Here is a 14940-nt window from a genome sequence, read left to right as displayed (position 1 = left end):
GCTCCTTAACATATTCATATTCATTCATGAAGAATTTCTGGCAAAGCTATGCAGCAGCCAAGTATCTCAATAGAAACTGTTAGCTCATCCACAAGGGGTTTTCCAAAATGACAAAGCATTGATACATGAAATATACACCAATATTTCCACCATTTCTCCACTAAAAAGATGTAGAAAAAAAACAAAGCATTACTGAAACATGTCAACGTTTTGAACACTGACATGTTTTTGACCCAGATTGAATGTTAAAGTTAGTGTCTTTGTCTCTATCCATATGTCAGCTGTTTTTCATAGCTGCCATATTACTGCACACTACAAGACACTCCCTGTTCTTCTTGGTCTTGTGGCCATTTCACATTGACTTAAGTCCACGTTTTGCCCAATAGAATTTATCACATAGAAACTAACAAACAACATAACGTTGTCCATGGCCCATAGTTCTCTGCCCAACAGCATAACCAGAGAATAGACAGCAGCCTCGAGACATAGCGTGTCGTTCTCAATTAGCCAATTGTGAAAGACTGGACAGGAGAGATGCTTCTGGATGTGGAAGACTGAGCTTGGCTGCTGAAAAGGAATGAATGAACTCAGTGAACATGAATGTGGACATGCAATGAGGTAGTTTGTAAAATAGCATAGATTCCCAAACACATGAGTCATAAATCCATCTTTTAGTAACACTGTCATTGTTGAAATCTGATCCTCCAGAGTTTGTAATGAAAAGAAACTAGATTTCATGTGAGGTTCTAATGTGTTAAGTATTGTGTTTCATCATATAGTAGTGTGGTTTGCAACCTAGCTGTTTCATTCATTGCACTCGTCTGACCAAAAACATGTAAAACAATTACTATAACTGATACTAATTGTACAACCTGTTATACAACCTAGGAACAGGGTAAGTTGTGTTAATATTTGAGAGTTCAGGTCTCTCATTGGAACAAATGAATGTGAACACTGACTCAAAGGAGGGTGATGTTTTCTTTTCTAGGCCCACTTTTCTTTTAACAGGATCACATAGAAACTCCCCCATTAGCATGCTAATTACTGAAACATCACCATCTCAGGACAGCTTTTCAGTCTTCTAATAACATGACGGTTTTGAGTTTTGATATTTTGTTGTTTAACTTTGCTTAAGAACACTTATTCAGACACTTGAAATGTAGTAATTCATTCATTCTGGACTTTATAAAGCACTCGTCTATAAATAGTTTGTCGATTTTATGAAGAAATATCAACAGGTTCTAAGTGCCAATTTAAATAAATTGATGGACCATCCAAAAAACAGAGATTGCAGGTTTGACCTTAGTGATATTATAATATTGTTATTATTGAATGAATGAATTATTTTCAGTATGAGTCACAATGATTTACACGTTGTGAAATCAAGGTTAGTTATAAGAAAAAATATCAGAATCAGAATGAGATTTATTGCCCAAATAAGTTTTCCCTTGCATTGAAGTTGCCTTGGTGTGTTTGGTGCATCCAAATAAAAAAATGTAAATAACAATAAGCATAGAGCAAAGTACTGCAGCAGTCAAAACATAAATATAGAAAATAGATGAAATACTCACTCAGAGGAAACGTGAGAGAATTCTATTCTACCTGGGGATCTTTCATGGACTATTTTGATGAGGTTTCTGCAGTGGACTGAGAAGAGGTGTAGTGCTACCTTGAGGATAACTAAATGACTTGCCTGTATTTAACTATCTATTTTTTTTATTTAACTTTTTCATTTTATATATGTTTTCTTTTTTCTTTTTTTCTTTCTGTTCTTATGCTTCTTTATGTAGCATTTTGTCTGTATGTAGGATATACCCTTCCTTGTCTTTTTGTTTGTGGGCGGCAAAATGTAGGCTCACTTTACTCCAAATGTATACTTGTACGGATAGGTTGTGAGGATGCATGGGGATTGGGGAGGGTGGGGAGTGGGTAGAAGACGTTTGTGTAGGTAATGTATATTGTGCTGTATATTTGTGTATTTATGTACATGGCAGCACTGTTGCGCTATGTACAATTGTATAGAAAACGTGTGAAAATAAAATGTACTATATATATATATATATATATATATATAAAATAGAAAATAAGACACCAGAACTATTCAAAGTAATACTACTTTATATTGCTTTTTCTAGTGCTTAGTGAAGAAAGTATAGCTCCACATGAAGTATAAAACATTACCACTATGTCAAAGGCAAATCAGTTCTAAATGTTTACAAAATGTGGTGTTAATTATATATATATATATAGGGCTACGGGGAAATTGCCAAGCAGCTTGGTGAAAAAAGGTCCACTTTTGGAGCAATCATTAGAAAATGGAAGAAGCTAAACATGACTGTCAATCTCCCTCGGACTGGGGCTCCATGCAAGATCTCACCTCGTGGGGTCTCAATGATCCTAAGAAAGGTGAGAAATCAGCCCAGAACTACACGGGAGGAGCTGGTCAATGACCTGAAAAGAGCTGGGACCACCGTTTCCATGGTTACTGTTGGTAATACACTAAGATGTCATGGTTTGAAATCATGCATGGCACAGAAGGTTCCCCTGCTTAAACCAGCACATGTCAAGGCCCGTCTTAAGTTTGCCAATGACCATTTGGATGATCCAGAGGAGTCATGGGAGAAAGTCATGTGGTCAGATGAGACCAAAATAGAACTTTTTGGTCATAATTCCACTAACCGTGTTTGGAGGAAGAAGAATGATGAGTACCATCCCAAGAACACCATCCCTACTGTGAAGCATGGGGGTGGTAGCATCATGCTTTGGGGGTGTTTCTCTGCACATGGGACAGGGCGACTGCACTGTATTAAGGAGAGGATGACTGGGGCCATGTATTGCGAGATTTTGGGGAACAACCTCCTTCCCTCAGTTAGAGCATTGAAGATGGGTCGAGGCTGGGTCTTCCAACATGACAATGACCTGAAGCACACAGCCAGGATAACCAAGGAGTGGCTCTGTAAGAAGCATATCAAGGTTCTGGCCTGGCCTAGCCAGTCCCCAGACCTAAACCCAATAGAGAATCTTTGGAGGGAGCTCAAACTCCGTGTTTTTCAGCGACAGTCCAGAAACCTGACTGATCTAGAGAAGATCTGTGTGGAGGAGTGGGCCAAAATCCCTCCTCCAGTGTGTGCAAACCTGGTGAAAAACTACAGGAAACGTTTGACCTCTGTACTACAAAGGCTACTGTACCAAATATTAACATTGATTTTCTCAGGTGTTCAAATACTTATTTGCAGCTGTATCATACAAATAAATAGTTAAAAAATCATATATTGTGATTTCTGGATTTTTTTTTTAGATTATGTCTCTCACAGTGGACATGCACCTACGATGACAATTTCAGACCCCTCCATTATTTCTAAGTGGGAGAACTTGCAAAATAGCAGGGTGTTCAAATACTTATTTTCCTCACTGTATATATATATATATATATATATATATATATATATATATATATATATATATATATATATATATATATATACTTATAAACTGTTGTCAGTGTAACAAATCAAACAGATTGTTTCTGTGTTTTTAGTCAGGAAGGATTTTGTATTGAATTAATTAAGCTAGTATTTATGTAGAACATTTCTGGTCCAGACAAGCTTGTGGAGACACTGCTGCTGGCAGGGAAAAGGTCATAAAAAAGTAAATGTTTCATACTTAAAGGGCAGTTCACCCCCAAATCAACTATTTTCTTTTTACCATTGTTTCTACATAAAACTGTTCACAACTCGGTCTGTGAATTATCTTGAGTAACTGGGTCATGATTTCTGGATGAAAGCCATTGCTGTTGAGTTTTTCAAATGTTTGCTATTTTTTTGGGGCTTTGAACACCACAAGCCGAGTTCCATTATATTGTTAGAAAGCAGACATTTCTACGGCACATATCTCCAACAGTGGGCAACTCACACCAAAACTATCTAGACTGAACAGCTCTACAGGTAAGAAGACAAATATATATATATATTCTTGATTTTGTGGTGAACTGTCCCTTTAAGTTGAATGTGTTTCTCTGTTTTCCATGATCTGTGTGACTCCTATCACTGTAACACTGAGAACAAGGATCAGACTATGGTTAAAAGTAACTATTTATCATCAGAGGTGGGCCGTCAGGGCCAGCAAGGCCTTCCTGCTGGCCAAGAGATTTTATAATTAAAGGCCTATATATTCATTTCTAATGTATATATGTATATATATACACACATACTTGTTCATGAGCAACTTTTGGTAAGTTTAATGGATTTTTCTGCATTTTAGTGAAACTATTTTATTAACTATTACCGCTTGCTTTAGGTGTTAAAGATTTGAGCAGTGGCAGTGGCCGCTGTGCCTTTGTGTGTGTGTGGTGACGTGTGTTAAGCCCCCGCTGCTTGGCTGGAATTTGTGGGGAGGCCTGTTGATTGCTGATGCTGTTATTTGTGTTTTTGGTTGCTTTGTCCTCACCGTATGAGTAAATATGACCAGTTGTAGTGGGTTTGTTTTGGTTTCTTTGGTAATTCCATTCATTTAGACTTCAGGTGTTGAGCCTTGTAATAAATCACGTTATTCCACACGGTAATGTCCTAGTGTCGTGGTGAGGTTATTCAAAGGTGATTTAATAGCTGTAGGATAGTACTGAAGGCCCAGGTGTAAAATACACGGCACACCACTGTTTATCATCAACACTACTTGCAAATATTATTGTGTTTTATTAGTATATTGATAAGAGGCTGAATCTGTCCCAGGAGACAAACATGAAGAAATGACCACATCAGCTCAGAAACATTTAACCCTTGTGTGGTGTTCATATTTTTGTTACACAGCCAATGTTCCCAGGTCTGGTTCACCCACCACATTATAAGGCTTTTAAATCAATACAGCCATAAAGATTTATGTAAAAATACTTAACAGATGTTTACTTTAGCTCAATTACCAATAATATATACATCATTTATGGTTCATATTTGACCTTTAACCCTGTGAGATCACATTTATGATCCTATGATCATTTTCGTTTTTTGGAGAAAACAAGGAAATTCAATTATAAAAAAGGTATAAAAAATAGAAACAAGATTGGTTGTACCGTGTGCTGTCAATGAAAATAAGTTATTTTTTATGTTCTACACAGAAAATGAGCCAAGGCCAATGAGTTTGAGTTAGAAGAAATAATAAATAGCAATAACTACAATAACTTTTTCTTTTAGCAAACATTGAAAACGGGTCCCACAGACCCGAACACCACACAAGGGTTAATATCGCCTTCTTTTAGTTTTTTTTTTTTTTTTTTTAATGAACCAGGAAACCACAATGTTGGCCTCAGCAGTAAAGTGAGTAACAGCGACACTCAGCGGCCAAACACTTAACTATATATATATATATATATATATATATATATATATATATATATATATATATATATATATATATATATATATATATATATATATATAAAATTTAACCTAATAATAGGTGTAGATGTACAAGATCTACAGTATGGGGCGCCAAAAGGATGAACTTTTATTGATAGGCTAGATATTTAATAGTCTAGAAAGTAATCATGTGCCATACAGCAATCTTTAGATATATAAACAGACAACTATAATACCACCGACAACAACAACAACAACAGCAGAACTTAGCCTATTATAGACATTATACCACATATCATTAAAATACTCTACATATAAATGTTTGTATTTTGTATAATAAAAAAATGTGACAATACAACAACAATAGAATAGCTACAATACAACAACAAAACAATAAAACTGCTTCATACATGGAGCATCAGAAATCCCTTTGTCTCAGCCAGTCAGTCAGTAGGCCTAGGCTATATAAGTGCAGAGTGGAACACCTGCTCTGGGCGGGATAAAAGGTGCGACTCTTTTGGCGTCAGCAAGGAACACATAACTCTGGGAGGAGGTCATCTGTACAGTTATGTAGCCTACACCTGTAGGCCTACTGGGAAAGCCCATTTCACTCACTCACTCTAAAAGCACTTAAAGCCTAATAAATAAATAAAAAAACAGTTCGGGGAGCATATTTACTTTCTTTCTATGAGCTGGAGTTTGGTCTGGCTGCACAAGTTGAAGGTCCCATGGCATGAAAATGTAACTTTGAGCTTTTTTTAACATTAGTCAGACTAACAAGAGGATCCATAGCAAAAAAAAGAAGAAGATAAGACCTATAAAAACTGCCCAGATTTGTGAATGAAAATATCGACGCAGTTGATTTGGATCACTCTGTCCCCCGTGTGAAGATTATCTCGTTTAGTTGCTGGGAGGCGGGGCGTCAAACTCCTCCTCCGGGCTTTTCCTGACTCTGAAACCAACGCACCTATTGAGCACCAATGGGAAAGTGGAACAACCCAACAGGTAGGCGTCCTCTAACTGCGTGCCTCTGCTCAGATAGGGAAACAAGTGGACCGAGCAGACACTGAGATCTCCTTAGGAATGTGACCTGAGGTAGAACTTCGCCCAGTGGTTTCCTAATGATAGAAAAAGTGACTTGTGAGAGTAGACTAGCTGTGTTGCTGTCACGTTCGGGCTCTCTTGGCTGGGAAACACTACAGAGAACCGAAAGGTTTCTGATTAATTGATTGGAAAAATCCCCTTTGTCATATCAGAAGCGGGGACTCAATGTGGATACAACGCTGAAGGTAAGCGTGGCTTGTTCTTTGCGTGCAACAGCCTAAATTATTGATACATCCATATTTTAAGATAGGCCTATATCTCAAATATATTCTATTTATCAGGTTACTAAATGTTGCACTGACAAATGTATGCTTTATACAGTTTAGCCTCAAATCCAGATATTGGGTTGTTGCTGTCCTAACAGCTAAATATTTCCCTTATCATATTTTGGTATCAGCTTGATGTTGCATAATCCAAGATATGTAGCACAATCTTGACTATCCCACCGTGTGACTCACAATAATAACGCCTCCATCATATTCTTATGTAAGTTTGTGGTCTTATGTATGGGATGGGATGTAATTCATGTCAACCAATCTCTCTATAGCTGCCTCTAAATAAGGGTTTTCTGTCCTCACAGCTGCCATATTGTCTCCATCGCTGAACTTTGTTCCTCTGGGATTAAAACAGAGGACACACTGAGACTCCTCTGATCCCAAGAGGTCAGACTCTCTCTGACCCTGATCTCCCTGCAGTAGGACATGGAGGTCCTGCGGCGGTCCTCTGTGTTTGCTTCAGATGTCCTGGATGTGTTTGACCGATCGTTGACTGAGAAGGAGCTGGTGTCCCAGTCTAAAGCCTTGTGCAGGGACTACATACTGTCCAGACTCAACCAGAATGGACTGGGATGGTCCAAAATTGAACTCAACCTCTCTCCCTCAAATGCAGCACTCGCTGAGGTGTCTTTGGTGCTTCTCTGTCTTGGTAAGAGAAAGTTAAGTCTTGAGTTAAATAATAGTATACTTTCTGTGTTCTTTAGCTCAAATAAGAAGAAGTGGCCGCATTAGTTTCAACACAATGCTTTTAACTAGCTCAGAAGTGCATACCCCAGGAAAGGTAGCATAGTTGTCAGAATTTATTTCTAAGTATTTTTGATTATTAAGATAATCTTAATAAATAATTTAAGGGCATTTTCATCTGCTCTGAATGTAGTTTTCATTGGGTCTGGGTCTCAAAATATGCTTAGTGATGGATGTTTGTAAATGCAGAAGTTAATGAGAAAATATAGTTTTTCAATATTTCTCGTAATGTTAAGAAATCTTTAAGCTTTCCATCAAATTGATTTGAAATATGAAATACGCCAGGAAGATTTTGAGATATTGTACTGAAAACTAACAGGTAGAAGTGAAAATATGCCTCCTTGGTGGAGGTAATAATTCTTGCAATATACAATAAAATAGGAGGAGCAGGACAAATGATCAGTTATATTCAATAAATGTATTGGATTTGAGACTTTGCAAAATGTTGTTTGGGTCCTCTTGGCAAAATGCAAATTCCATATAACAGTGCTTACCTGTACCAACAACTCTCAAAATTAAGTTTATTGTGTGCATTTCCTAGAGAAAATTAGGAAAGCTGCAGACTTGAGTTCTGAACACTGGAAAGGAAATGCTCTCCCATCTTGCACGGATTGATCCAATCATTGCTTTCAAAGCGATAAATACATTCTCATTATTTGTGTGAGCTGACTGCTGTGACGGTGATATGATCAGTATGAACTGCTCTTGGGTCTAAAATACAGAGTTGCTAATATACTTTTAGATAATGGTATGCTGAGAGATGGGAAAAGAAAATGTATACACATAAAATATAAGAAACTAGACTGAATAACTCCTCAGACTGGACGATTTACACATACTGCACTATACACTGTATATCATAGATTGTGTGTGTGTGTGTGTGTGTGTGTGTGTGTGTGTGTGTGTGTGTGTGTGTGTGTGTGTGTGTGTGTGTGTGTGTGTGTGTGTGTGTGTGTGTGTGTGTGTGTGTGTGTGTGTGTGTGTGTGTGTGTGTGTGTGTGTGTGTGTGTGTGTGTACGCACGCAGTGGATATGATGCATGCCTTTGGTGCGGTAGACCCGGGTTCGATTCCCGCTGCGATACATCAACCAATGTGTCCCTGAGCAAGACACTTAACCCTTAGTTGCTCCAGAGGCGTGCGACCTCTGACATATGTAGCAATTGTAAGTCGCTTTGGATAAAAGCGTCAGCTAAATGACATGTAATGTGTGTGTGTGTCTTGAACTAAGTGATTACATCTGGAGGACTTGACTCACTTAACACAGCAGCTGAAGTGCCAGCCGTCTGTTTAAGAGACCTGCATGTTTTACTTTAACATCCTGACATCTGAGTGACCCTCCACCAGCAGAACAAAGTAAATTGTTTAAATCAGTTGAATGGTTGGATTGTATAATAGTTTGTATAACGTTTAAATAATTGGTTTAAACTGCAGTCTTCCTAACAGACTTATGATGCTTCTCTCCGTTTTTGTCTGTGCTCTCTCTCTCTGTTACCTAGGCGACGAGCTGGAGTGTATACAGCCCTATTTGTACAGGAACGTGGCACGGCAACTCAACATCTCTGTTGCCATGGAGAGTATGGTTTCAGATGCCTTCATCGGCGTGGCAACAGAGATCTTCTCAACAGGTACACGGCTGTTGCTGAAGGTGATGACGAAGATGATGATGTTGCACACTGTATGCCATCCAATCCAAAGCCAGCACAGAAAGTGATTTAGACTTCTGCAGTGTCTCAGACAACTGATGAAGGCAGTTACTGTGAAAACAGTAACAGGTGTGACTGTGCAGTTTCTCTCAGGCCCTTTTTAGCTGAGAGGTGCTTTTAGTGAGAGCGAGTGGGTGTGGATCATAAGTAAGTGGAGCGTGACTTCATCTAAAACACATAATTTCTCCCACAGATTTTTAGAGTCACCAAGTTTAGACACTGATTCATTGATAGTTTGAGGGTATAGATTCTTATGGATTAGATTAAGTATTAATATTAAGTTTAGTGCCTTATTATTAGAACAATACTATATTCTTCTTTACCTTTCGTTTTTAATTTAGGCATTGTATGGCTCAAGAAATACCTGCTTCTGCTTTTTTTTCAGGACTCTTGTAGTTTTTGGTAACCCGGACTTAGTACAGCCCTTATGATAAGGGGTTGGATCATGATGAAGGCCTTTTTAGGTTTTTGTTGTTGTAAATGTCGTTTGCAGACATTGTTGGGTGTTCTAAAACTTTGTAGCCATGCTAGCGGCATCACTGTAGGGACGTTGATGTCGGCCTGTGGTTCAGTCGGTACCCCACTTTGGTCCACACTGAAATATCTCAACAGCTACCTGATGGATTGTCATGTAATTTGGTTCAGACATTCATGGTTGTAGGAGAATGAATCCTACTGACTTTGGTTATCCCCTGACATTACTTCCATCATTGGTGGTTTTGGGTAAAATGTCTCGACAGCTGTTGTATGGTTTGCCATGAAATTTGTGTCCATGAAATTTGTGTCCTGACTCCTGCATAGGATGAATTAAAATCCCTTCAATGATCCTTTAGCTTTTCAGCTTGTGTCATCATCAGGTCAACATTTCACCTTGTCCGATAATTTGGGTTATTCTTGCCAAACTAATGATAATCTCCATAAGCAAATGGTAACACACAAAACTAACATGGTGAACACGGTAAACATGACCCCTGCTGAACATCAGTATGTTAACTTTGTCATTGTGAGCATGTTAGCATGCTGATGTTAACATTTAGCTCAAATAGCACTGTGTACAGCCTCAAAGAGCTTAAATGCTTTGTTCTGTCTTGATCTTGAGAAAGGAATTCAGTTTTGTCAGTATCGACTAGAACTTGGTTGTGCTGGCTGTTGGACTTGTTTCAAGTTGCCTAGACAACAGATTAACAATATGTCCTCCGTGTGAGCCTTTGGGATAGATTAAATTGTCTGGCCGCAGTGTGACGAGCAACTATAATTTGTCATGTTTCCAGGAAAGATAAAAAATGGACTCGCTTAATGTAATTTTCATGACCGTGTTCTGGCTAAATTTGTGCTTATTTAGACGTCACAAGGATGTCTTTTTGGAAACAGCGTGGGATTCGTCCTGAAGAATAACAAACTGGTGAACCCAGGCTGCCCCTGCCTTCTGGGACGGATTGAAACCTGAATATAAATAGAAACGTGCATCTAAGTTTATTTTTCCTGCTAACCGGAATTTGTTCTATCATGACTTATGTAGCTTTTTGTTATTCATTATTATGCCTCCAAGAGCTTAACATGACACAAAGGAATGGTAAGTCCACTGGATCTATGTGTCATAACCACATATTTTCTTTAGAAGCGGTTCAGCAGTGGTCTGTACTGTGGTCTCCCTCAGTAAAATCAAAATGGCTTGTCTCTCCTTCATCTATCTTCGCTTGCCTCCCACTTCTGTTCTTCCTCTTTCCACCGTCCTCTCCTCCAGCTTTATCCCTGACAATCTTGTCTCTATTCTTGGTCTGTTTCTCAGTAGGGAGTAAGATGTGACGTGCTCTGACAGCTTCCATGGACAGTTATCTCATTTAAGCTTGCTCAGAGCTCGCTCTTTCCCCTTATAGCCACAGTAAGACACTTTAGGTCAGCGATGACAATGGAAGCTGGCCTAAGGAGGCTAATGCCATTAGGCCCTGCACTGCATCACTAATGGTTGTTATATCAGCCTCTGCTGCTCTGCAAACTGAACCTAGAAATGGCTGGATGCCATTAATTATTAGACTGGGTTGTTTAGGTCGAAAGAAAATAATTTTCCGTTTTTAGATCTCGGTTGCTTCAAAATAGTGAATGCAAAATCATTTTCTGAACCTGTTGACACCCCCCCACACACACACACACACACACACACACACACACACACACACACACACTGTAGAATCTGAGTCAGTGTTTACCCACCTCCAGGCAAAGGCAAAACACTCTTTCATTTATAACTGCTCTGTAAGACGTCTTATCAGCCACATTAACGCAAATACATTGGTTTGTTGATTCAAATTTCCAATTTATTTCAGTACAAAGTCCACTGACTGCCCCACATGTTTAGAGTCAAATCACAGAATATGTAACCGAGACACCATGGACAGGAGGTGGGTGGTGATGAGAACGTGATGTGCACCCATGAGAACAGGAAAAGGAGTGTTTACGTTGTGATAAATACTGTATGGCAGTTTACTGATTCTGGTCAGGAAATTGTGCCACCATGGAGGATTGAAACTCAGGTCTTCTGGATATAGTGGAATATTTTTGCTTCTCTTAGCTCTTCACTTATTAAAGACAAGTTTCCCCTTACAATAAAGTCTATTCTATTCTATTCTAAACAACTGTTCTGTGACTGCAAGACTAAATCAATCAAATGAGCTTGAATTGCTGAAGCATAAATCTCCCATTCAGGCTTGCACATCTATCATAGACAAAGGTAAAGACATGAAACATATCCCGGTGATGTCTGTTTTTCTTGCTGTAGGTATAACATGGGGTAAAGTGGTATCGATGTTCGCAGTAGCCGGAGCCCTGGCAGTCGATTGTGTCCGACTGGGTCATGCAACCACGGTTCACATCTTAGTGGACAGTCTGGGCCAGTTCGTCCGCAAGTTTCTGGTTCCCTGGCTGAAAAGACGAGGAGGATGGGTAAGCGAAAATCCAGAAGGGATTTTTATGTTTTCCATTTGCACTTACTAAATCATGTTTTTTTTTTTTTTCTCTTATTTTTATATGATTCATCCTGCTGCATTATTAGTGTTTCTGATTTGACAACAAGATTGAAGAAAGAAAACACTGCTTCCATCTTTTTTTTTTTTTTTTTTAAGGTTAAAACTGGCAACTTTCTGGTCAACCACATTGCTTTTGTGATTAGGCAATCTTGTTTAAGGATCAGAACTCAGTTTGTTTTTATAAGCTCTGGTAGTCCGAGTTAGAAGGGAGTTGCATACAATATGTGGCATGCTCAGAAGGGCCCAGTTATGGCTCTGAAAATTGAGCTCTTCCTTACATACTGCTGGTTCCTGTTTGCTGATCCGATGCAAAGCTTTGCAGTGATAATATTGATTGTGATAACATGTTTCTGTAGCCCTCTCTTGGGTAAAAGACTGAAAAAATAAAAAATGCATTTTTGAAGCAGCAGTTACATTTTGTTATGCTCAAATCAGTATAATAAATTCCATTATAATTCCAAATAAATGCCAGTCATTCATAGGCCTACTAGGGATGTGTTTGTTTCCTCAAAGTCAGATTGAAGGTGGCACTCCAGTGATGTAAAAAAAGGGGAAAGAATAACCATGCCATAATATTTGGTACATTCACATCCCCCTTAGAATGAATTGTAATAACTGGTTATCCTTTAACTCTCCGTTTACCACCATTGGGTCAGAATTTAAATTCGTCAATGTCCAAATACCTGCGGAGCTATGCCATTCCCATCCGCCGCAGCTGTACTTTGTGTTTCAAATGAATATTTAAATATTAGCATGCTAACACGCTAGACTAAAATGGTGAACATGGTAAACATTATACCTGCTAAGTCGTTTTTACCACTGGATTGCTGCCTTTTTTCCTGAATTTGTTTTGGGGAAACAAACACTCTTTTCCCCTGAAAAGTGCATCTGTTTCCTCAAATTATATTTGTATTTGGCTAAAAAAAATAATTAAAGTTATTACTTGATGTTTTTATTGTAGTCTTATTTTTAAAATATGAATTTCCTTTTATCAGGCGGAGATTACCAAATGTGTGGTGAAGAAGGATCTTGCCCCTGAGCACCACTGGCTGTCGTCTGCCATCGAGTCCCTGAAGTACTTCCTCACTACAATGTACGTCTACATCATGAAGGAACCTTGAATCAGCACAGGAGTCCTCATCATTGATTGATATGAGATTTAAATCTCAGACTTGTCAACAATCGATGGAGTGGAGATGGTCGCAGATATCGGTCTGTCACTAAATGGCTGTCAACAAATGTTTCATCAGCGTTGTGTTTGTGTTATCTCGTTGTCGGATACGTGATTACCCTTCAGCCAAAGAGTAGTCACGGTGATATTTTAGAGCAAAAAAGGCAACGAAACAAGTTTGTGTCACTCCACCTCTTCTACGTACTTTCACACTGCATACACCAGTGCAGTGAACCAGGCTTCTCCAGTGTTGTAACTGTGATGTGTGATGGTGTTCAGGTTGAATGTGAGGTTGTTTGAACTGCTGAGATAAACTGTTTGATGCTTTGATTTGACATTTGTCTCAGAAAATATCTCTGAAGGAGTAATGAAAAGGTGAAAGCCACGAATGTAATGAAAATTGATGCTCAGCTGGCTGGGTCCCGTGAGTTTTCGTGAGTCTGATTTACACTATTGTACTTCACCAAAGCACAAGCAGTGCCTCTCCCCAAATATGAGTAAACTTTCTGCTGCGATTTTAGACACCAGTGCCCAAGAAATGTTTGCCAAAGAACTTAAAGACAGAAGAATGGTACGAACTTCATCCACATATTTTGGTGAAATTGAGTTCCTTTTTTTTTTTTTTAAACTGAATAGTTTTATTTTTATGTTTTTCTTCTTCTATTTTGATTATGACTTTATCAATTGAAGCCACTGCAGTATAAAGACAGCGGCTCTTCAGGATGATTGTGTGGTATGCTTGACGGTCACTTTCACAGTGTTAATTTATAAAGGTCTGTCTGGATGTTTTTAATTTAAAAACCCATAATAAACTTACAAAAATCTTAATATGTACTTATGTAAATTCTTTTGTGATACTTCATCCCACTGTTGTCCAACAGGGGTTTAAATTGGAGCTTTTGTTGCATGTCATACTCCACATCTTTCCACTCATTTACTGTTACTCTTTAAAGCAACACTATGTAACTTTTAGCTGCAGATGTAGTTCCAATGAGACAACCTGTAGGGGGACAGAAGTGGTGGGTTCCAATGAGACAACCATAGACTGTTAATATTAATATACAGTCTATGGAGACAACCTGTAGGGGAACCGAAGCAGGAAAAGTTACATAGTGTTGCTATAATAAAAGCTAAAAATACTTACAAAAAAAAAAGAGACAAAGGCACCTGGTTGCAGAATTGTATACTTGATGCTGTAACATTACAGGAGCATCAATAACACAGGTACACTGAATTATTGTCATTCATGTTGAACACTCAAACATTAAATCCAAGGACAGAACAGGAAGCTTAAAAACATTAACGTATTTAAATAGGCTAAATGAAGACAAAGTAAAGAAATAGGTGAAATAACTTTAATTTCTTTTAATGCAGCCCATAAATGAACATCTATATGTATACCAATAAACCGACCATTGACTCCAGAACAATAGCAGTCACTTTAGCTTTCAATCTTCTAATAGTGTAATGAAAGTTGAAGATAAGAGGACACTGTACTTAACATTAATTCGTCAGTGCTTAATAAGCTTTACAGCTCCAAGATTAAATATCTGGACAATAAATATTAA

The 14940-nt window shown here is 38.4% G+C and overlaps 1 protein-coding gene across 1 annotated transcript; it reads left to right on the top strand.

Moving 5' to 3' along the window:
• Positions 1–6321: 6321 nt before the first annotated feature.
• bokb (BCL2 family apoptosis regulator BOK b) lies at positions 6322–14200 on the top strand. Its single transcript, XM_028593479.1, has 5 exons — positions 6322–6640; positions 7036–7379; positions 8972–9100; positions 11955–12118; positions 13197–14200. The coding sequence occupies exons 2-5, from the start codon at positions 7157–7159 to the stop codon at positions 13320–13322; spliced, it is 642 nt and encodes a 213-aa protein (XP_028449280.1). The 5' UTR covers positions 6322–6640; positions 7036–7156; the 3' UTR covers positions 13323–14200.
• Positions 14201–14940: the final 740 nt, after the last annotated feature.

This window comes from Perca flavescens, chromosome 12 (genome assembly GCF_004354835.1).
Source record: "Perca flavescens isolate YP-PL-M2 chromosome 12, PFLA_1.0, whole genome shotgun sequence".
In the NCBI taxonomy this organism is placed as follows: Eukaryota; Metazoa; Chordata; class Actinopteri; order Perciformes; family Percidae; genus Perca; species Perca flavescens.
The sequence above is the reverse complement of the archived record's forward strand: the minus strand, read 5'-3'. Positions and strand labels throughout refer to the sequence as shown.